A 25,194-nucleotide genomic window follows, 5' to 3' on the forward strand; every position below is an offset into this window, starting at 1 on the left:
CAGCATCACACACAGAATTTGGCTGAAAAGCTTTTTGCTTCAAACTGAGATTTTTGACCCTACTGATATACAGATAATTCTCATAATTTCCTCTCTTCAACTCCGCTATAAATCAAAAAGAGTTGGAAAGGGAAAATTATATGAGTAATTACAGTATTAAATTACTGTAGAAAACCATTTGAGTTTTTTATAATTCTCTTTTCAACTTTAGTTTCAAATCACCAACTTCTTAAGTGGTAAGTTTCTTACTTTGACAGGCCTTAGGTTGTGACTGCACCACTTATTTATCAGTTGACACCTCTGCCTCTTGCTTTATCAGAAACACTATTTTCTTTTCTGGTGAGAGTGCTGCTGATTCCAGTTGTAGACTAGTCTTGACTTCAGAAGACTGCATAATAAGCACAGCAAATAGGCAGTGATAAGCGTGCTGCTGCTTTCTAATCTGTGAACATAAACTGTCATAAAGCGGTGTTTGATCCTTTTTTCCTTAAGTGTTGATTCTTATTTAATTCTAGGACGATTTGATGAAACTGTTATTGAAGAGAGAAGACAATGTGCTGAAGATCTGCTACAGTTCTCTGCCAATATTCCCGCTCTCTATAACAGTAAACAACTTGAAGATTTTTTCAAGGTTTGGAAGTCTTTCTGAAATATTTTATATTTTACTTTTGTGAGGAAGATCAGCCCTGAGCTAACATCCACGCCAATCCTCCTCTTTTTTTTTTTTGCTGAGGAAGACCGGCTCTGAACTAACATCTATTGCCAATCCTCCTCCTTCCCCCCGCCGCAAAGCCCCACTGGATAGTTCTATGTCATAGTTGCACATCCTTCTAGTTGCTGTATGTGGGACATGGCCTCAGCGTGGCCAGAGAAACGGTGCGTCGGTGCGTGCCTGGGACCCGAACCTGGGCCGCCCGTAGCGGAGTGTGCACTTAACCGCTAAGCCATGGGGCCGGCCCTATTTTGTATTTTATTAAATACCTTTGTTTTCTAATTTATAGTAAAGCACAATTCAAGTTTTTTTTTTAGACAGAAAATGTCATTTACCTTTGAATTTCATTATTCACTAAAATAAGTAGAGGTTAGTAGCTAAATAATGTCTGTGGCGTATATTCTGTTTTTAGTGTAGAAATGTATAAGATTTTTGATTCATAAATTTTAAAAAATTGATGTGAAGGGCTTAGAGATTATCTGATTCACTCCATCATAATTGAAACATTTTTTGAAAAAAAATTTAAGTATCATGAAATTCCAGTAGTTATCTTCACTTTTTGAGATGTCTTTCAGTGGTCGATTTCTTTTTGGAATAGAAACCACTACAAGTCTATATTAAATTTGTTATAATTATACTAATTTGTGTAAAGATAGAACAAAAATAGTCACTCTACAATATTAGAGAGTTAGGCTAGTACAAATTATGTTACCAGAGATCATTGGATATTAGCGTTTTAAGTTTCTTGACATGTAATGCCTTCATTCTAAGTACTTTATTATTTTTAATAATCATTTTCTGATTTATTTTGAACTGAATCTGTGCAAGTTGTTGGTTGATAGCAATGTCTTTGACAGCCACAATTTTCCTCCTATAGTCTTATATATTTTACTGCATTTAGCCTTCTATAAAAAAGCTAGGTGATTATGCCATAATGTTTTTTCCTTCTTTAACTAAAAATCTACTCATTTGTATAAATGTAATTTCTTAGAACATATAGCCAACAAGGTATATGAGTAGTGGGATTTTTAATTTTCCTGATGCTAGTGTATCTAAAAAGGAATTTATTTTTTGTGACCTATTTTAGTTTACTGAAGAAAGTTGATCCTTTTTTTGGTGAGGGAGATTGGCTGTAAGCTAGCATCTGTTGCCAGTCTTCCTCTTTTTGCTTGAGGAAGATTGGCCATGAGCTGACATCTTTGCCAATCTTTCCTCTATTTTGTATGTGGGTTGCCTCCACAGCATGGCTTAATGTGTGGTGTAGGTCTGCGCCTGGAATCCGAACCTATGAACCTGGGCCGCCAAAGTGGAGCATGCTGAACTTAACCGCTACGCTGCCAGGCTGGCCCCAAAAGTTGATCTTTTGAAAGATATTGTAAACTTATGGCTTATAGTAATAATACTAGTAATAGAAAAGTTTGCAGTAAGATTCCTGCTGATTGACTTTGTTGCCTAATTTTTCATTACTCTCAAACTAGGCTGAGATGATGAACTTGGCTTCTGCTTATGACTTAATGCAGATCTTAAGGATAAAAGGCCTGTCAAATTGATACAGTATTTAGCTCTGCTATTCTTGGTTACAGCTATTTCTATGTGACAAGGAGTCTGTGCTTATAGAAAAGGGCAACATTATTAAGCAAGAAGAATATTGCTTTATAGAAATTACAAAGGTGGTCATGCAAATTAACACATGCGGAGGGCTAAAAAAATCAGTCTACGGATATAGAAGTCAGATTGTAGACTTTGGACAATTTAAATAAAAGTTACCTATTCATTCCATTTCTTTTGGATCTGGGAATTCATGATTGTAACTGCTGCAAGACTCTTATTTTTAGGCTTTGAAATGAGAGACGAAGAGGAAGAAAAGATTGGGTAGTTAAACAGAAGTCAAGTTAATCTTGGAAAAATCTTAAGCAGTGTGCTGGGCAGGAGAGGGATACTGATCTGGTAATATCACGGCAGTGATATTCATTCTCTTTAAATAGAGATAAAAAAAATATGGTCTTTGAAGGTTATTTAGCGGCAAGTAAACAACAACAACAAAAAAGCGAGCCATATAAGAAAGGAGTTTGTCTCATACAACAAGAAGGAGTTTGAGTGAGGAAGATAGGACAGGGCTGGTACAGAGCTCAATAATGTCATCAGAGACTTAGGTTCTTGGGTTTGGGTGTGAAAGGCAAAGGGCCAAAAGAATTATGGCAGTTTTTAAAAGCTGTCCCAGAAACTCTCCCCAGAGGTAGTCCTTCTTACATCTCATTGGCCAGAACTGGGTCACAGGACTATCTTTAGCTTCAGAGAAGTCTGGGCAGATGGCTCTTTTCGTTTTCCAGCTCTGACTATGGATGAAGGTATGGAGGGGAGGTTTTTGGGTAGCCAGTCCACAGGGTGTGCTACAATAACAGTTTTTTTCTTTGTAGAAACACCGATGATAGATACCACATGCAAATAACCATATAGACACTTGGTTAGGTTCACTTTTTTTTTTTTTTTTTTTTACCATACACAAGAGTAGAAGGAATAGTATAATAAGGCTCCATTACTCATTGCTGAGCTTCAAAAATTATCAGTATATTGCCAATTTTTTTCATCTGTACCTTTCCACACCATACTCTTTGCTGGTTATTATTTTTTTTTTACAGTGTTATTGTTTACAGTGTTATACAGTGTTATTTTTTACAGTGTTATACTTTAACATTTACCGATTGTAAGTGTGCAATACAATGATTTTCACTAAATTTACAGAGTTGTGCAGCTTTTACCACTATCCAATTTTAGAACATTTCCATCACCTCAGCAAGTTCCCCTGAACCCTTTTGCTGGCAATCCTTTTTCCTGTCTCCATCGCTGGGCAACTACTTACCTGTTTTCGGTGTATAGATTTGCCTTTTCAAGACTTTTCAAATACATGGAATCATACAATATGTGGTCTTTGTTCTTGTTTCTTTTCCTTAGCGTAATGTTTTGAGTTTCATGCATTACATCATGTTATCAGTATTCCCTTCCTTTATGTTGTTGAATAGTATTCTATGGTATAGATTATACAACATTTTGTTTATCCATTGACAAATTGATGGACATTTGGATTGTTTTCAGTTTTTGGCTCTTTTGACCAATACTGCTGTGAACATTTGTGTACAGATCTTTGTGTAGATATATGTTATCATTTCTCTTGGGTACATCCTGAGGAGTGGAATTGCTGAGTCTTATGGTAAGTTTAAGTTAAGTTTTTAAGAAACTGCCAAACTGTTTTCCAAAGTGACTGTACATTTTACATTCCCCAGCAATGTGTGAAGGCTCTAGTTATTCCACAACCTCACCAACACTTGGTATTGTGTGATTTTTAAATTATACATGTATAGTGGTATCTCACGGTAGTATTAGTTTCAGTTTCCTAATGACTGATGTGGTGTTGAGCATATTTTCATGTGTTTATTCATATATCTTCTTTGGTGAAATGTCTATTAAAATCTATCCTTTTTTGGTTGGGTTGTTTGTTTTATTATTGAGTTGTAAGAATGTATTCTGGATACAAGTCCTTTATTAAATATGTGATCTGCAAATATTTTATCTCAATCTATGGCTTATCTTTTCATTTTCTTAATGGTGTCATTTGAAATGCAAAAGTTTTTGCTTTTGATGAAGTATAATTTGTCAATTTTTTTCTTTTTTGGATCATGCTTTTGTTGTCATATCCAAGAACTCTTTGATTAACCAAAAGTCAAGAACCCTATGTTCTTTTCTAGAAGTTTTAGTCTTACATTTAGTTCTGTGATCCATTTTCAGTTAATTTTTTTGTACATGTGTAGTGACAGTCTAAATACATCTTTTGGCACGTGAATATCTAATAGTCTCAGGACCATTTGTTGAAAAGACTATCGTTTTGCTGGTGAATGCCTTGGTGCTGTTGCTGAAAATGAATTGACTGTAAGTGTAATGGTTTATCTCTGGACTTTTGATGTGTTCTATTGATCCATGTGCCTTTCTTATACCAGTACCGTACTGTCTTGATTACTGTGGCTTTATAATAAGTTTTGAAATCAGATAGTATAAGTTATCCCACTTTATTTGTATCTTTTCAAAATTTATATGGCAATTTTGAGTCCCTTGAATTTCCATAAAAAATTTTAGCATCAGTTTATCCATAGGTACAAATAATTCTGATGAAATTTAGATTGGAATTGTATTAAATTTGTAGTTCAATTTGGAGAGAATTGTTTTCTTAACAGTATTGTCTTCCAATCTGTGAACATGAAATGACTTTCCATTTATTTAGCTATTGTTTAATTTGTCTCAGCAATGTTTTACAATTTTCAGGATATGTCTGGTGCTTTTTTTTGTTAAATTCACTACTAAGTTTTTTATTCTTTTGAGGTTATTGTGAATAGAGTTGTGTTCTTTCACTTAGCATTATGCTTTAAAGGTTTATCCATGTTGTATGTATCAGTACTTCATTTTTTTAAAATGGTTGTATAATATTTCTTTGTATAGATTCATGGATATACTGCATTTTTATTTATCAGTTGATGCACACTTGGGTTGTCTCCTCCTTTTGGCTATTATGAATGATGCTGTTATAAATATTGGCATGTAAGTTTTTGCATGGGCATATATTTTCATTTCTCTTAGGTATATACCTAGGAGTAGAATTGATGTGGGAAGATTTAAAATTCTAATTCAGTTTATTTACTTGTTATAAGTCTATTCTGATTTTCTCTTTTTTTTTAAATCAACTTTCGTAACTTGTGTCTTCCTGGGAGTTTTCATCTAAATTGTGTAATTTGTTGGCATAAAATTCTTATAGTAGTCCCTTACAATGCTTTTAATTTCTCTAGGGATGGTAGTGATGTCCCCTCTTTCTCTCATGATTTTCATAATTTGTGTCTTGTCTGTTTTTTTCTTGGTGAGTCTAGCTAAAGTTTGATATTTTTGTTGATTTTTTCAAAGGACCAATTTGGTTTCATTGGTTTTTCTCTATTTTTTAATTTCATTTCTTTGATTTCTGCTCTAAACTTTATTTCCTTCCTTTTGCTTGCTTTGGATTTACTTTGCTCTTTAATTCTTCAATTTCGTAAAATGGAAGCTTGTTATTGATTTGAGATGGTTCTTCTTGTCTAATATAGGCATTTACAGCTATAAATTTCTCTGTTAGCACTGGTTGAGCCTCGTCCCCTACATTTTTATGTTTTGTTTTCATTTTTATTCAGTTTAGTGTATTTTCTGATTTTTTAAAATGATTTTTCTGTTGACCCATTGGTTGTTTAGAAATATGTTCTTTAATTTCCAAATATTTTTGGATTTCCTAAAGTTTTTTCTTGTTGTTGATTTCTAATTTTGTTTTCTTGTGGTTGTGGTCAGAAAAACATATTTTATATGATTTCAGTCCTTTTAACTTTATTAAGACCTGATTTTATCCTGGAGAATGTTCCATGTTTGCTTGATGGGAATATACATTCTGTTGTCAGGTGGAGTTTTATGTGAATGTCAGTTAGTTCAAGTTGGTTGATAGTGTTATTTAAGTCTTCTGTATCCTTACTAATTTTCTGTCTAGTTGTTCTGTCAATTATTGATAGTGAAGTATTGGAGTCCCCAATTATTATTGTTGAATTTTCTATTTCTCCTATTAGTTCTGTTAAGTTTTTCTTTCTTTATTTTGGGGCTCTGTTGGCATGTGCATATATGTTTATAATGATTATATCTTCCTGATGAATTTATTTTCTTAGCCTTATGATATGTCCCTTTTTGTCTTTACTAATATTTATCTTAAAGTCTCTTGTGTGTGATTTTAATATAGCTACTCTAGGTCTCTTACAGTCACTTTTTGCATGGTACCTTTCTTTTCATTCTTTTGCTTTCAGTCTGTATGTGTTATTGAATCTAAAGGATATTTCTTACATGCACTTTATAGTTTGATCTTATTTTTTTATCCAGTCTGAAAATTGCTGTCATTGATTCCGTATTTAGTCCTTTTATATTTAAAGTAATTGTTGATATGATTGAATTTTTGTCTGCCTTTTTGCTATTTGTTATATGTCTCATATTTTTTGTTCCTTTGTTTCTCCTTTATGCCATCTTTTGTGTTAAATAAATATTATTTATTATATCATTTAAATTCCTTTTTTTTTGAGTTATATTCTTAGTGGTTGCTCTAAGGATTAAAATATGCATTTTAATTTATGACAATTTACTTGATATTAATACTGATTTAATTCCAGTAAAATATAGAAAGTTTACTCTGTAAAGCTCTATTTACTCCCCCTCTTTTGTGTTAGTATTTTCATGTGTATACCTCAAATATATTATAAACCCAGCAATACAGTGTTATGATCATTGTTATTCAATCTGATGTGTTTTAAAAAAGTTAAGAAAAGAGAAAAACATATTTATATAGTCTTTTATATTTGCCCTCATATTTACTTTTTTTGGTAAATACTTGTTCTTTATTTGTTCAGGTGGATTTGAATTACCATATGTTGTCATTTTCTTTCAGCTTGAAGGATTTTCTGTAGCTTCTTTTTTTGTGTAAGGCAAGTTTGCTAGCAGCAGATTCTCTCAGTCTTTGTCTGGAAATGTTTTTGTTTACTCTTCATTTCTGTTGTTGTTTTTTTTTATGAGGAAGATTAACCCTGAGCTAACATCCATTGCCAGTCCTCCTCTTTGTTGAAGATTGGCCCCGGGCTAACATCCATGCCCTTCTTCCTCTACTTTTTAATATATGGGACGCCTGCCACAGTGTGGCTTGATAAGCAGTGCATAGGTCCACACCTGGGATCTGAACCCACAAACCCTGGGCTGCTGAAGTGGAGCATATGAATTTAACGACTATGCCACCATACCGGCCTCTACCCTTCATTTTTAAAGGATTGTTTTGCTGGATGCATAGAATTGTTGATCGACAGTGTTTCTTTTAGCACCTTGAATTTATCATTCCACTGCCTTCTGTCCTTCATTGTGTTTTTTTTTTTTAATGAGAAGTCAGCTGTTAATTGTCCTGTAGTTCCACTGTATAAGTCTTTTTCTATTGCTGCTTTCAGAATTTAGCCTTTGTCTTTCAACAGTGTGAATCTAGGTGTTGATCTCTTTCTGTTTATTCTGTTCGGGGTTTGATTTGTCGTCTTTATTTGTAGATTAATGTTTTTCATCAGACTTTGGAAATTTTCCACCCTTGTCTCTTCAAATAATTTTTTCAGCCCCTGTCTCCCTCTTGTCTGTCTGGTACTCCCATTACATGTAAGTTGGTATGCTTGATATTATCCCACAGCTCTCTCTGGTTCTCTTTATTATTAGTTGGTCTTTTTTTCCTATGATCTTCATTGTGTAGTTTCGATTGATCTTCAAGTTCATTGATGATTATTCTTTCTCATATCTGTTGTTGAACTCCTCTAGTGAATTTTAAATTTTGTTACTATGCTTTATAACTTCAGGATGTCTATCTGGTTCTTTTTTTAAATTTGAGATTAATTCACATAACATAAAATTTACCATTTTAAAGTGTACAGTTCAGTGGTTTTTAGTATGTTCACAAAGTTATGCAACCATTATCACTATCTAATTCCAGAACATTTTCATCACCCCATAAAGAAACCTCATACCCATTAGCTTGCACTCCTCCTTCCCCACTTGCCCCAATCCCTAGCAACCACTAATCTACTTTCCTTGATGGATTTGCCTATTCTGGACATTTCACATGAATTGAATCATACAATATGTGATCTTTTGCATCTGGCTTCTTTCACGTGGTTTAATGTTTTCAGGTTTCATCCATGTTGTAGCATATATTAGTATTTCATTCCTTTTTATGGCTGAATAATATTCCATTGAGCCGATATGAGTGTAACACATTTTGTTTATCCATTCATCAGCTGGTAGACATTTGGATTGTCTCTACTTTTGGCTATTATGGATAATGCTTCATTTGGTTCTTTTTTATAATTTCTCTTTATTTATATTTGCTATTTCGTGGGTCATAGTCATCATACTTTCCTTTAATTCTTTAATGATGATTTCTTTCAGTTATTTGAACATGTTTATAAATAGCTGCTTTGAAGTTTTTGCCTTTTAAAGTCCAACATCTTTGCCCCCTCAGACTTAGTTTCTGTTGACTGCTTTTTTTCCCCGTGTATGTGGAACATACACTTTCCTGTTTCTTTGTATGTCTCGTAATTATTTTGTTGAAAACTGGAACTTTTGGATAATATATTATGACAACTCTGAGTTCTGTTTTTTTCCCCCTCAGGATTGTTGCTGTTATTTTGTTAGTGTGTTTAGTAATATGTCTGTACTAAATCTGTGCAGTCTGTTTAATGTGCAGTGTATGACTGCTGATATCTCTGTTCAGTTTTTAATTTTTATTTTATTTTTAAGCCTGACTAAGTAGAGGTTAGCCCTGTATCAACATGGCTTAGTGGTCAGCCAGTAATTGATCTTTGCTTGTACTTAAACACTTTGTTCCATTATGTGCTTCTCCTCTTTGCCTGTTTTCAGAGTTTAAGCAGTTTTTAAGGTTGCCCTGGCTTTTACTTTCCTTTGGGATCCCTTGCATTTCCTCTGTGTGTGTGTGCACCATCTCATGATTTGCCAGGTATTTGTAGATGGCTTGATCCCTCTCTGGTCTCTCCTGCATGGATGGGTAGAGAGCTTGTTAAGAACTCCTGTGGCTGTGTTATTTGCTGGATCTCCCTGCTAAATGGCTAATGTGCTGGTCTTTTGCTTACCGCAACTTCATACTTGCTGAGCCACTGTTCCTTGCCGTTTGTTTGGCACTGAGATTGCTACTGTTGCTGATAACACTGTTTGGGGTGGATGTTTTTCTGTGCTTCACTCCAAATTATGCCAGCTTCCTCTGCAAGTGAATCTGTTGGTTTTCAAGGCTTGCTTTTCCCTTGTATAATTACCATGGCAACAGAGCTGGGATGGAACATGGGAGCAACCCCTAGGCAAGAATGCCACAGACTCCCACAGTTCTTACCTGTGGTTCTGTGGTTTTTCATGAGTAACCACTTCTTCATTTGCTTTATGTTTTGGTCAATTTTCAGAGCTCTCAAATGATTGTTTTGACAATTTTCTTTAGTTTTATCATTGCCTTTTGTGGGGAGCATTTGCTGATCTACTTATTCTACCGTACCCGAACTCCTTCTCCCCTAGATTGACTTTTCTTTAACAAACTTTAACATGCTATGTAATAAGAGTTTCCTTTTACTGCATACTCAAGAACACCAAAAGGTTAATATTTTTGATAATTTTGATAATAATAATAAATAAAAATTTATTGAGTGCTTACATCGTTCTAAATACTTTATGTGTATGAAATCTTTTAGTCTTAACTCCTTGAATTATTTATAGACGTTATTTCCATTTTATAGGTAGTCAACTTAAAGTCACACACTTGGTGGTGGAAGAGGTAGTTAATTAGTTGAAAGGAACTTTCTGTTAAGTGAGATTGTAAATAAAATCAACTTTGTTAAAATTCTCAAGAATACTTGCAAATTTTCTTAAGATTTGGTTTGGATGTTGTTTAAAGGATGGCTTAGTCTAGAATAGATACTCTTTTTTTTTTTGGAGAAAAATTCAGATGTAAGCTGTGATTTGAGTATTTTAATAAAGAAATAGAGTAAAGTAATATAAATTCTTGCTCCTAAAGAGAATAATCATTTTTAAAGTTTCAGTTCACTTAACACTCTGGGAAGTAAAATTTGGTAATTTGAGAGGAACCATTTCAAATTTCTGTTTCTTAAAAATAAGCTGGCAGGGAGACTTTTGGTTAGTTAAAGATAGTCATTGAGTTCTTTGTGCTGACATAGAGAGGAAGTAGGGGTCTTGTATTTCTCTTGGGTTTTGCTATTCTGGTAGTAGTGTTTAGGGGCATAGAACTGTTGGTGGAAGGTAGAAGGAAAGATGTTAATGAGTAGAAGAGTTATCATTTTAGTTAGTTATAATTATTTAAGGATTATAAACTCTTATGTCTGTGATTGGAGCATTCAGTCCGTAAAGCCATAGCACAAAATCATACCTCCACTCCTTGCCTGATAATGGTGTTCTCTAGTTGCATGTAGAGTAAGAGAAAATAGTCTTTTGAGGCCTGAATTTGCAAACCTAAATATAGAATTGAAATGATGGTCACATGGAGAAATCAATTTTTCTTTCTTTTTTTTTTTTGTGAGGAATATTAGCCCTGAGCTAATGTCTGTTGCCAATCCTCCTCGTTTAGCTGAGGAAGATTGACCCTGGGCTAAAATCTGTGCCCATCTTTCTCTACTTTATATGTGGGACGCCTGCCACAGCATGGCTTGATGAGTGATGTGTGGGTCTGCACTCGGGATCTGAACCTGCAAACCCCGGGTCGCCGAAGCGGAGCGTGCGAGCTTAACCACTATGCCATGGGGCCGGCCCTCTGAAATCAATTTTATATTTACTAAAAATGTGTCTCTTTAATAAAAATATCTTAAATTTATTTAGCTTTACTTACACTGTGTTCACATGGTTTTCAAATTTAAGGTACTTCTGGAATTACTTGAGGTGCTATGTGATATGTTGTAGTTTTTAATTTGATAAAATTAAATGACTTCCTAATGGAGTCCATCATTTATCACTAATTAGAATGACCAGTCTTTAAGGATGCTGAACAATATTCTTTAACTGGTGTGTATTTTCTTTTGCAATTTTTTATGAGTACTTTTTATAGATTAAAAAAGTATGCTTTTATAAAGAGCCACATATTATTATTAACATAATATTCCTATTGAATTTTTTTATAATGGATAATTTTTAGAGCACTTTAGGTTTACAGAAAAATTGTGGAGAAAGTATGGAGTTTTCCCATATATTCCCTTTCCCCTCACAGAGTTTTTCCTGTTATTAACATCTTGCATTGGTGTGGTACATTTGTTACAATTGATGAACCAATATTGATATTCCTACTGATTTTTTAAAAGCAAGGATAATTTAGATTGATAGATAGTTTTATGTAATTCTTATACATACTCAGTTGAGATTACTGTTTTTCATTTATGACTGATTTTTAAATACTCTTATTGACAATGAAACACAATTACTCTGATCTTTATAGGGTGGAATAATTAATGATGGTTCTGAATTGATTGGTCCTGCTGAAGCTTATTCGGATTCCCTCATTGATAGCTTTCCTGAGTGTAGTACAGAAGGTAAGAGATTTTAATTGTTTTAATTTCAATGGTTTTGATTGCAGAAGACTATATATCATATCTGCATTGCAAAAAATAGATGAATATAGAAATTTGAGAGTATTTCACTAAATCTAAGATACTTTTTCTCCTTCACATTTTAACATCACTGATATTGGGTGCGTAATATTGGGTCTGTGATATCTTACATTTAATTGTTAGCTTTTTTCTTTCTTAATGATGTGTAAAATAATGATTCATCCTACAATTAATGGCATCTTAGATTTGATGAAATGTGGTGTAATGACTGTTCAGAATTTGTATTGTTTAGTATAAGAATGCCTTGCTAAAGTTCATTTAGCAGCATTTGACTTTTAGACAATTAATTTCAAGACTGGGTTTAAAAGTTTAGTCATATACCCAGAAAGAATAAACCTAAGGTAGTTTTTAGGGTTTCTGATATGTTTTATAATAACATGAGTCTAAACCAAAACAATTTTTGTACTTGTAGTCACTTTAATTCAAAATGCCTAATCTCTTGTTTTATTCCTTTATTAAGCTATCCTTAAATTTCTGTGAAGATTTAAAATGCATACATTTTGGTCTTTGGATTTCCTTAGTTAGTTTTCTTCCAGGGAAGATTTTGGAATTAAAAAATAAGAGGTCTAGGGACAGAGGTGGGGAGAATCCTTAAAAATAGGTAGTTAGATTTGTTTGAAGTAGCTTAGGTTTGGTTTACGTAAAAGTAAAATCAAAGAGTAGATAATATTTCTTGATCTCTTTCATGAGTAAGAGTTTATGGTAGAGGAGGATGCTTTACGACTAACATGAGAGGTAGCCATAATCTCACTGCAGTGATGTTTTTGTGGAGATATGTACTGATGTCATATCAACAGACACATTGACCTAGATCTGTTGCAGTAAATTCCCGTCTTGATTTGCTAGGAGCAAGAACTTCTCATCCATTGTGTGTGCTGAAGAACATAAAATTTATAATTTTTTCTGGTGCTACCACATTAAGAAGTGATTAACTTTTCTTGTTTTTCATGGTCGCTCCCATTGCCTTAAAAGCAAAGTCCATTAACTTACACCCAGTGTTCTGTGTAATGTGTGGAGACCTCAGGCTCAGGGGTCTCCACTGAGTCCTCAATACCTTTGACTCCATCTTGAATCAGCCAAGATCATAGAAAAACATTATTGACAGTAATTTTACTTTACAATCCATCATATGTTTTTTGGGAAAAAAATCTATTCCTCATCACCTATTTTGATCTGAGATCCTTTCTAGGCTTTGGAAAATTTAATTAGTCCCTGCTCGGGATCCCAATGTCATTCTGTTAATAGAACTAGTTTCCTTGAAAGGTGACTTCTCTGGGATAACCTGATCTGGTTGTTGCCTCAGAGATAACCCTCCTCTGGAGAAAGAGGGAGAGGGTGTTTTCCGCCTATGCAACTTGCTGATTCGGTGACGTCTAATATAGGACAAATAGGAGAGCTAGAAAGATTTGTAGGAAAATATTCAATGATGAGTACAGTTCTTGGAAATTGCAGAATGTTTCTTTTCTCTTTCTCTTTACTTTTTGATATGAGAATTGAAAGTTGGGTGATTTGGGAATGGTTATGTTCTTTTGATACCCACAATAAGCCTTTATTACTAGGTGGGAGTCAGCCATGGTGAGAGAAGGGTGTCTCAGGAGCCTATTTTAGTTTAAGGTAGTCATGGGCGGGAGCGGTGCAAACGTCTTTTGTCCTTTGCTGTAGTTTAGGAGAGAAGGGGGAGCATTATTATTAGGAATGACTTTTCTTGAGATGGAAGAATATTTTCTAAACTATGGAAGGCTGTTCAGGATAAAAGGGTGGCTGTATTAATGTTAAAAGAGATATAACCTAAAGCTAGGCCGAGCTCTTAACTTATTGTCCAAACTCAGACACTTCTGAAAATTAAAGAGGATGCTGTTAATAAGTACACCAAGAGAGCAAGCATAAACCAGGACTGGTTCGGGCAAACTGGGCAGCTTGGGCCACCCTGCCTACAGCAGTTGTTGCAGAGTTTACCTTTGAGGTTTCAAAAAGATGGGTTTTCCTTAGAAGGAATTATCTTTTATAAGAGGCAACATTTCTGTTAAAAACACAGAGAAAGAGTTATACCTTAAAGTAATACTGCCAATTTATCTTTTCAGTGCATAGTTTTCCAACTATATTACCATCTCTAAAACACACTGTGATTCATGAAGAATGAAACACATGAACTGGAAATGCTGTTAATGCTTATGTTTTTTACCCTCTCCCTTTGAAAGCCTTTATGCCTGGCTAATTAATCCAGCTGAAAGACACCTTGTTGACAAATACAGATCAGAGTGTCATACAGCTTGCAAATTCATTGTTATTGGAGAGGGGAAATGACTGAGATTGTCTGGCATGCTGGGCAAGTGGAAGATTTACTTTCGTACCAAAAGGTCTGCAAACCCAGGAGACAAACCAAGGGGGTGGGGGGGGAGGGGCTTCTAGTAGCAAAAGAGCAGGAAAGCCGGCAGCCAGCCAAGCCCCATAGGTATGCAGCGAAAGGGAGGGTTGTAGAGGGATTGTGGTGGCAAATGCGTGTGATTTGGATTTAGACCCAAAATGTGAGGAAGTGATTCACTCCATAACAACTCCTCTGAGTGTAGTACTTTAAATGATGTTTTGAAGGTGGATTCGTTTTTCATACTTGTAATTTAATTTGCCAATGGAATGAGTCATAGGGGCAAATCTTAATATATAGTCTGCTGTTTCAAGGTCCTTCGGTTAGAGTTAGAATGACATGGCAAGTATATCACCTCTCAGAGAACAGATGTAGAGGCTAAGTGATCATTATTTTTATTAGTACCATAAAAATGCAATCAACAAGTCTTAATTTACCTTGAAAGAAAGTTTTCTGAGAAAAACATGAAGAGCTGGGTTAGTGGTTTTTAAAAAAATTATCTTTTTATAGCACAGTGGGATAAAGGAAACCCATTTAAGGTTTCATAAAAACCAATAATTTGGTGATTAACTGGTAAATATATTTTATCTAATATGAAGTTGAAAATTATAAAATTATTCAGTAGGTTTTTAGATAAAAGGTTAACGTTGTTTTATGTTTTTAAAATAAAATGCTAGTTACTCTTGATCTCCTTTGTTCAGAGAAATTAAACTATATATTTTCTCAAAGATGAAAAAAGATTTAATTGATTGTTAACTTCTTATTTCCTTTTGAAACTTCGATCTTTTTTGTTGGATTAAACTTAGCTATGAAGTTACTATGACGTTTGTGGATATCTGGCCAAAATGGTACATGGGAATTGAGCTTCTTGACATTTTTCACTCATTTGTTGGCCTCTTTGAAGGATATAGTTTGCTGTACTGTCATGCTGGCCTTGATATTGGAGCCTTTGATGTTGCTATAGTCTCATCTGGTAACCTGTGTCATTTCCTCTTCCTAATACGTTACTTGACTTCCTTTGCGGTTTTGGGAGGGACATTTTCCAGGTGTATGCAGCAAATAAGAGAAAATAATTAGGTGATCATAACCACAAATACAAAGGGAGAGATCAGCTTCTTCTATGTCGCAGCTCTTAAGAGTGAATATTCTTGAACGTCTCCCTGAGTAGCCAAATTTACCTTTTTTTTTTTTGCCTGTGAATTGTGGATTAAGATCTTCCTAGGTGCTCATTGTAAGAATTGTAGACACAAGAAAGGATCTATTAAACTGTCTTGAATTAACTATTTTAGAGTAAATGCTGTGTACATTTTGAGAATAGCATCTATCACTGGTCTCTGAAAGGGATCTCTTAAAATCACTTTCAAGATTTGTGTATTAATTTGATGGCAGGGTAATAATTTTTTCCATTATGTAGATAAGCACAAAGATTATAGTTAAACTGTGTTAACAGTTTAGTACTGTTGACAGTTCAACAACAGTTGAATACTGTTGATTATACTTAAAACATTAGGGGGGACTAATTGGAAAGGTGTATAGCTATTTAAGTTTGAACAAAATTCTTCTGTATCAAAATACCTTTTTATTATTATTATATTTTCTTTTTCTTATTGGTGTTATTTTCGTTTAGTCGATTTAAAGTTGAGTCTTTGGGGCAGGATCATTTTAAAAAGGAATATTCTTCAGTTGATTGACTACTTAACACCCTAAATGAGTTTTTAAGACAAACTTAAAGTCTGTGCACTACACCATGTAGTGTAGGATGACAAAATATAGAAAGCCTAATTAAAAGTAATTTAAATTTAAAGTAGAATTTAGTGCAAATGTCCACTAGGTGGCACCATGAGAACTTTAAATCTTGTTACTGAGATTATTTTAGGCCCTCCTGTATTATGTTAGAGTGTGCTTATTCAGTTTGATGTTCCTTTTTCTCTTAAGTGCTTATCTACTTAGCTTTTATTCACTGTCCCTTTTTAGTTGAATTTTCTTTGGTGGGGGAGCTTGAAATAAATAGGAAAAAAAGAACAGGTCATTGTTTTCAAGATAATCACAAATGAGAATGTGTCATTGTGGGTGTGTGTGCATGTAAAACCAATGATACAAATTATCAATATTGACTTACAAACCCTAGGGCTATTGAGGATAATGTTGGATAATGTTGGAGTTTAGGGGTTGGGTGAGACAAATAATAAAAATTTCACAATATATTGTAGGAGCGGGTTTTAGAGTAGAAGGAACATTGGGAATGATACACATAAATCTCTTATTAATTATTTAATTAAAAATTGGAATTTCAGAGAAGTTAAGCCATGTGCCTAAGGCAGTCAGGGCACTCCTGGTATTTAATAGCAGTCACAGAACTATGTTGTGAAATGAAGAGATTCGATTTTATGGAGAGGAAGGCAGAGAGCATACATATGTGATGTAGAAAGCTCAGTGTGAGCTACTTGTGTGCAGGTAGCAGGCTTGACTTGCAGAGAAGGTTATGGAGTAGAGCAGCATAAAAAGTTTATTAGGTAGAAAGGAAAGCCAACTCATAGATTTTTGTTGTTCATCATAAGATAACAGTATTAAGGTTGTAATTGTGATTGATGTGTTGTTTTCTGAGCTTATTTTGTTATTCACCAAATATACGGTAGATATTCTGAAACTCTTTTCATAAATTTTCAAGGGTGAAGCAAAGACAGGTCCCAAGGACGTTATAAAAATGTGAAACATCAAAAGAATGTTTCTTTTCGGTAGCAATAGCTATTACTGAATGTTGAGTTGGTAATCGAGTACAGGAGTCTTAACTAGCATCAAGTTTTAGCTTTAGGTGTTCACTTAAAATCATATTTATAAGGGCTTGTTTCTTAATGGAGATTGATATGTATGTCTTCTACCTCCGGGTGACCTTTGTTCTGCTGGCTAGATAACTTGCTTTGTGTGTGAAGCATGAGTCATTGCTACTAGGAAAAGTAGAAATTCCCTTTTGTTGACTATGGCAATATTTGAACCTCAGGGCTCAGTGAAAGCTATCAGCTAATAATAATGAGGCCATGTATTTTATATATAGTCGGCCATGAGAGACCACCTGTTGTTCTAAAGGAAACTGATCTCTTTTTGCAGATGGTCTTCAAATACAGATTTCTGATAGTTTATAGTATAAAGATTTCTTTCTATGGCAACTCAACCTTTTCCCCTGGTGCCTTTCAGAGATGGTATCCTAGACAGATTTCACTATACTGCCCTACTCTGAGCAGTTCAAAGCACAGAAGGTGAGGGTAGGTAGGTGAACTGGGATGCTAAATAAACCCCTCATGTCTGTAGCTGCCTTTTAACCAGTCACCTGGGGCCCTCTAATAGCCCCGAGACTTGAATCTCTGTGATAGGAACCTGGAGGCAGAACGCTTTCATAGAACCTTTGACTTTCCCCCACCCCTGTATCCTTCCAAAAAGGCTTAGGTTTTTGACTTGATGGTGTTGGTGAAGGATGCGTCTTTTACTCTCATGCTGGCCCAGAGGGACCCTTTAAACATGGATTGACTTCAGGTTGGTTTAACTTTTGACAGATAGTCACTGTATTGTCAGTTGTTGCCCTGCCTTTTCCACAATGTTCTTCCTACTCACCTGAACTGAGAACCTGCCTATATCTTACTTGTTAACTTTCTTTCTGGGCTTTAGGGAGCTAGTCTCTACTTCATGTGATGTTTATATGTAGCTTTGTATAAAAGAGGTTGAATGACAGGACCATGATTTCAAGGAGTTAAGCAAGCACTGTATTCAGTAGATATGTTAAGGATTTAAGAGGATTAAACTAGGTACTGAGTGTGTGTGTATATACACACACATATATATGTATACATATGTATATATACAAAATTCATTGTGGTGGTGAAGGGGCGTGTTCTTCTTGAGCTGTTTGGGGACTACTTCATTGAGAAGAAAGGAATTTAGAAATTGCTTAAATATGGAGGAGAAAGATATCAGAGAGTACTAGAAGATGGTTAGTTGCACTGTATGGTCAAGGAGATATGATAGGGTTAGGCTTTTCAGGAATGGTAGGTTGCATCTTAAGAGGAGAATTAAAGGAAGAAGATAGACAAGGAAGAAGTGTTAGGGGTTAGTCTGCTTTAAACAGATCTGTCTTTATAATCATTCCTATCTTCTCTATTAAATTAGGAGTTCCTTGGCACTGGCTGCTGGATGATTCATATAGGCCTATATTTCATAAATGATATCTGTATAACATATCTTTATTCGCAAACAAATTCCCAATTTTAGCCCTTGCTGCATCTCCTTTGATATCCCTTATATACAGAACCTTAAGGGCTTGCCATGTACATACAAGGAATATATGATAAGAGTCACCTGTAATGCCACCATACAGAGAAAATTACTCTTAGTGTTTAGTGTACTTTTCTAGCCTTTTTTCTTTGTGTTTTTAAATTAGAATTATAGCAAAACACTGCTTTGCAGTTTGTCTTTGTGTAATAGATCATGAATACTTTAGCATTAAACATTCTTCTGTAACAATTTTTAATAGCTGTATAATATTTTGTCATAGAGTGTACCATAGTTGCCTATTATTAGGAATTTGTTATTTCCAAATTTTCGTTAATTTTTATGATGGGTATTCTTGTATATAGATCTTTTTTCACATCTCTAATTGTTTTTGGTAGAAATTACTGAATTTCTAGGTCAAAGATATAAACATATTTTGCATCTGATAGGAACTGCCAAATTGTCTTCCAAAAAGGTTAAACCAGAAGCAGTCATTTTGTTTCCCTTTGCTTCTCCCAGTTAGGCTAAAAAAATTCCTCTTCCTAACCTGCTAGTTTTTATTTGATTGCTTACTTTGAAAGATTCTTCATTTAAAATTAGGTAGAATTTGAAAAAGAAGTAATTTGTATAGAGTATTTATTACTTTTACTGTCTGACTTTCTCCCTAGGTGTTTTGGTGATCTTACTTTTCTGGTCTAATTTCATTTAATTATGATTTCCTTTGCTAATAAAATGAGGTTGGAAAGGTAAGAGGAAATATGAGTATGTCACTAGATTTTTGTGGTCAAAAGTCAAGAAACTGAGTACACATAACTTTACCCTCTTGCCCTTTGGTATTATTGTTCTTGTTTGAAAGGAAGATCAGGCCAAGCATGAAACAGTACAATGTGATAGATGATGTGAAGGTTATAGTGGCAAGACACAGGAGAGCAGACAAAAGATTTATAGCAGCATTTCCTTTCTTTTGTGATTAGCCATATAAACCAGAACATTTTTTTGACTTTGTCTATTTGTTTATTAATTTCAATGGACCAAGTTATATAATGACACCATTTAAGGAAATAAATTTGCATTGAAATACATAAAGTATTTAAAAATTATTTTAAAAATCTCTTATAAAGTTTATGTACTTTTCAGAACAGTGGATAAATAATTTTGTAGATTGCTGTAAAAGATTTTGATTTTCAAGTACTGTCTGTACAGTTGAAATGTCAGGGGATTGAAAAGATTTCCACTAGGTCCAATGAATCTCATCTGAAATTGTGGATTTAATGAAATCCGTTCCTTTTAGGGAACAAAATTAGTTCTTTATGGGCATTCTAAGGATTTGGAAAAAAACCTCTGAAAACAGGATGTATTGACAGGGTGCCAAAATAGTTTCTAAAGCTGACTTGAAATTTGAACTAAGCTGCCAGTAAACATGTTTTTACCCTAACTTACTTTATTTGACATGAAGTAAGCAATTTAAGTCTATAATAGGGGTTGACAAACTATGGCCCGTGGGCCAGATCTGGCCTGCTACCTGTTTTTATATGACCTACAAGCTAGGAATGGTTTTTACACTTTTAAATGGTTGACGGAATTCAAAAGAATATTATTTTGTGGAATGTGAAAATTCTATGGAATTCAAATTTCAACATTTATAAATGAAATTTTATTGGAACACAGCCGTGCTTATTCATGTATGTATTGTCTGTGGCTGCTTCCATGCTGCAATACCGGAGTTGATTAATTGTGACAGAGATTATGTGGCCCACAAAGCCTAAAATATTCATTCTCTGGCTCTCAGAAAAAACGTTTGCTGACCCCTGATCTGGAATTGTATAGTCTAATCCACCTTTAATATTGGCTTAGTATATGATTCTGAAGAAATAATTTTCTTCTTAATACATTTTCTTTTCTGAGAAACTTGGTAATCAGTATTCAATGGTGATAAAGATCTCCTGGTTGTTCCCAAACCTAATTTTTACATAACCCTGTTGTCAATCTTATTTAATGAACTAGATCAGTTGCCTCTCAAAGTATGATCTTCAGACCACTGAGTATTCCTGAGATCTTTTCAGGGGGTCCCCAAGGCAGAAACTATTTTGATAATAATCCAGGAAATTATTTGCATTTTTCATTGTGTTGACATTTGCACTGATGATGCAAAAGCAATGGTGGGTAAAACTGCTGTGCCTGAGCATGAATCAAGACAGTGACAGTGACATCAGACTGTAACAGTAATCATTGCACATACTTATAGTAATACCAATGCTAATTTCACCTAAGAATGTCCTTGATAAAGCAGTAAAAACTGTTAATTTTATTAAATCTCAGCTCTGGGGTGCATGTCTTTTTGATATTCTGTGTGAGGAAATGGAAGTATACATAAAACTCTTCTGCATATTGAACTACCATGGTTGTCTTGAGGAAAAGCACTTGTACAGTTGTTTGAACGATAAACTAGCTGCTTTTTTTCCTGGGACACGATTTTTGCTTGAAAGAATGATTGGCAGACAAACTATCATTATTCAGACTTGGATATTTGGTAGATATTTTTTGAAAGTGAATAAAGTGAGCTGACACTTCAAGGAAAACAACTGACAGTAATTTTTGCCAATGATAAAATTCGAGTTTTCAACCCAAGATTAGAATTTTGGAGAACTTGTATCTGCCATGTTAAGCTTGACAGTTTCCCAATACTTACAGAATTTTCTGATGAGATTAGTGGTGATAGTAACAAATGTGATTTTTGGGGGGATATTGTAATAATGAAATTTGTCACCATTTAGAAAATCTGGGAAAATTTTGATCTCTCCTTCCATTTTGAATGATAACCTTGCTGGGTAGAGTATTCTTTGCTGTAAGTTTTTTTCTTTTAGCACTTTAAATATATCGTGCCATTCTCTTCTAGCCTGTAAGGTTTCTGCTGAGAAGTCAGCTGATAGCCTTATGGGGTTTCCTTTATATGTAACTTGACATTCTCTTGCGGCTTTTAGGATTCTCTCTTTATCTTTAATTCTGGACATTTTGATTATGATGTGTCTTGGTGTGGGCCTCTTTGGGTTTATCTTGTTTGGGGCTCTCTGTGCTTCCTGTACCTGGATGTCTGTTTCCTTCCTTAGGTTAGGGAAGTTTTCATCTATTATTTCTTGAAATAGATTCTCTGCCCCCTTGTCTCGCTCTTCTCCTTCCGGGACACCTATAACACGGATGTTAGTGCACTTGATGTTGTCCCAGAGGTCCCTTAGACTGTCCTCACTCTTTTTAATTCTTTTCTCTTTTACCTGTTCACCTTGGGTAATTTCTTCTAGTCTTTCTGCAGAAATAGAAGTACAATGATGTACACCTGAAATTTTTACAATGTTATAAACCAATGTTACTGCAATAAACAAAAAATTAAAAAAAAAAAAAAAAGAAGATCTCTGTAACTCAGGGAACCAGTATTTTCAAAATGACATGCATGGATAAAAGATCAATTCAGTGTGCCAGACAGACCAGTGGATTTCAATGTACCAGAAACAGAAATTTCATTGATAGGAGTTTATATTCTACATAGCAACTAAGCTTTAAGAAACTACCACTTGTTGAGTTTTTGTACAGTATCAGAAAAGAATATCTACAATTATTTGAAAAGGTTACTAAAATATTCACTCCATTTTCAATTACACATCTATGTAGCATTTTCTTCAACCAGAACAACATATGACAACAGATTGAGGGCAGAATCAGATATGAGAATCTAGCCCTCTTCAGTTAACATGATTTGCGAAAATGTAAAACAGTGCCACTTCTCTCACTAAATAATTTTTTGTTTTGGAGAATATATTATTTTTTATAAAAATTATGTTAACATGTAATGGGCTTTACTGTTCAATTAAAAATTTTTCAGTCTGTTTTCTAAATATCAATATTGGTAAATATTTGCAGATATAATCCACATAAACAAAAGCTCTTTGAGGTCCTCATTTTGAAGAAGGTAAAGGGAGGTCCTAAGACCAGAAAGTTTAATAACCGTTGTTGTAGGTCATGCTCATTTACCATGAAGTCAGTTATGTGAAATGGGAGAAGTAATTTTCATTGCTAAATGTTTCAATAACACCTATTATTCGTTTTCTGTCAGAAAACTAAGATGTCAATACAGACCAAAGCTCTATCCAGAAGCTTGTGGAAGTTACTGAAATAAAAATTTCTAAAAATTCAGTCCTTTAAAAAAAAAACGCTAAATGACATACATTTTCCAGATATGGGTGGTTACCTAAAAGCACACCTCTGAGGATACATTGTATAATAGTTAAATAATTATTATATAATTGCTATAATAGTTATAATTTAGTGATAGTCTATTATGCCTTACACGCACTAACTCTATTCCTCATTTAAAGCCTTGCATAGTAAGTAATATTATTAAATAACTTAATGTTGGTCGCATAGTAAGTTTTAAGAGCTGAGATTCAAGGATTTCTTTTTGTTTTACTCTAAAGCTTTTTTCCCCCTTTTCATAATGTTGTTCACAGTAGCTGTGTGTACAAGCATCAGCTTTCTATAAACAGCTTACAAGATCTTGTGGTCAAGACTCCTTTTGACAACAAGGCTAGATAAAGACTTGTCTTCAGTTTTAGTTTGATAATTAAGACAAAGAGATTGTCTTCCAGAGCTATAGAGAGAGAGTGCAAAAATGAATGAACTAAGCTGAAACAAATTGCTAGATACTGACTTTCATCAGTAAATTACAGCCTTCCTAATTGATTTGGATAGTATGAAAAAATGAATCGCGTAATTTATATTCTTTTGGCTGATTCTCAATTTAATATTTGTTTACTCTTCTGATAATATTTCTAGGCTTCTCCAGTGACAGCGATCTGATATCCCTTACTGTTGATGTGGATTCTCTTGCTGAGTTAGATGATGGAATGGCTTCCAATCAAAATTCTCCCGTTAGAACTTCTGGTCTCAACCAATGTTCGGATTCTTCAGCACTAGGAGCTGTTGCTTCTGACAGCGAACAAAACAAAACAGAAGAAGAACGGGAAAGTCGTAGCCTCTTTCCAGGCAGTTTAAAATCCAGGCTTGGCAAGAGAGATTATTTGGAGAAAGCAGGAGAATTAATAAAGCTGGCTTTAAAAAAGGAAGAAGAAGATGACTATGAAGCTGCCTCTGATTTTTATAGGAAGGGAGTTGATTTACTCCTAGAAGGTGTTCAAGGTACAATTTTATCTGTAATAATATGTTTTGGTGTGTTCTTATGTTGGTCTTTGGAAAAAAAATATATATACATATAATTGTATCTTGTGTATAATCCTATGTAAAAATAAGACTGAAAATGAGAAATTGCTGAAGATTAAATGACCTAAATATGGATATATACTTTTAGTTACAAGAGATGGAAGACAGTATCAGAGATACTTAACTCTCTACTTTGATCAATTAATCAACAAAAACAGGATTTAAAAAAAAAAATCAAGTCTCCCAGTCTCTTGTATGAATAGTAGTCTGTTTTTTCTGATGTGTGTTCACCAGCCTTCATGTCACAGGAGTATTCACAGAGATTCTTTAGTGCATTTACTCTTGATGGCCTACAGGGAGGAGATGAAATGGGCTTTTAAAGTAAGAGTGTAAAAGGTTCTCGGATTTGCCTACTATTCTGTTCTTTGTTAGTTGCAGTAAATTCTCAGCTAATTAATGGGGATGATATGAGACATGTAGACCTGAATGTCTGTAAGTAGAACTTCCTTTCTTTTAAAGCATCAGTTTTTGTTTTAGTCATTTGCCTTTTCCTTATAGCAGCAGAGTGAAGCATACTGCACTTAGTTACATGACTTTCTGGACACAATCATCAAAGGTTGACAGAACCTTCTTCCAATGGTTTTCTTTCCAGAAAATTATCATTTTCATTGTTATTCTGTGGTCTTTGACTTGTTAGTACCATTCAGATGACCAGTGTCTTGTATTACTAACACTGTTTTACTAGGTACTCCCACCCTCGCTATGCCTGGTGTCCTATAGTCCGGAAGCCTTCTGTTTTACTCTTCCTCGAGTATAAACTTGCAGTCTTCTAATGTGGTGTAAAGAGGAATGCTTGGTATATGGAGCGGAAGAGGGAGTGTGTGTAGTGGCGTCCTAACTGCTTCTGAACTGGGATTTTGACTAACTCGCTTGTTTCTAGCCTTCGCTCTCACTTCCACAGCTACCCAGTGCCGCCAATTCCTGAAGTTTTGCAGAGATTTATAGTGCCGTGTTAGCTAGGCAGCTTTCTTGAGTTTCCCAAGTCAGTAACCACTCATCTGTCTACTTTCTAGCTTCTAAAATTTTGTCATTGCTGTTTTCTCTCTTAATCTCTTTGTCCTTTTGGGATTTTGCCTTAAAAATAATTCTTTTATTGCAATGTTAATGGAGTTTCACCAGGGAGCATTTCTTATGGTTTCACTGATACATCATTTTGATAAAAATTTCTGTTTTTCAAATAGTTTCATAGTCTGTTGGGGTTTTTTGTTGGCTACTGGTGCATTCTGGTCTTAAAGATGTACTCATTTTTCTTCTTTGTCTTAATTCTCATTTTGGGTTGGGAGTTTAAAATGGAAATGAGTTGCAGTCAGCTCTGATATTTTTCCCTTTTCTTGTTAGATAGCTTTGTGCTAAAACAT

General features: G+C 34.5%; 1 protein-coding gene across 1 annotated transcript in view; it reads left to right on the plus strand.

Annotated features, from left to right (window-relative positions):
- The window catches only part of RPS6KC1 (ribosomal protein S6 kinase C1), a 176,355-nt gene that overhangs the window by 45,232 nt on the left and 105,929 nt on the right, over positions 1-25,194 (plus strand). Inside the window, exons 4-6 of the mRNA XM_058539841.1 lie at positions 516-631; positions 11,775-11,868; positions 23,393-23,755. Of these exons, the coding sequence (XP_058395824.1) occupies positions 516-631; positions 11,775-11,868; positions 23,393-23,755 (573 nt within the window). The remainder of the gene's footprint in view (positions 1-515; positions 632-11,774; positions 11,869-23,392; positions 23,756-25,194) is intronic.

This window comes from Diceros bicornis, chromosome 4, assembly GCF_020826845.1.
Source record: "Diceros bicornis minor isolate mBicDic1 chromosome 4, mDicBic1.mat.cur, whole genome shotgun sequence".
Lineage (NCBI taxonomy): Eukaryota > Metazoa > Chordata > Mammalia > Perissodactyla > Rhinocerotidae > Diceros > Diceros bicornis.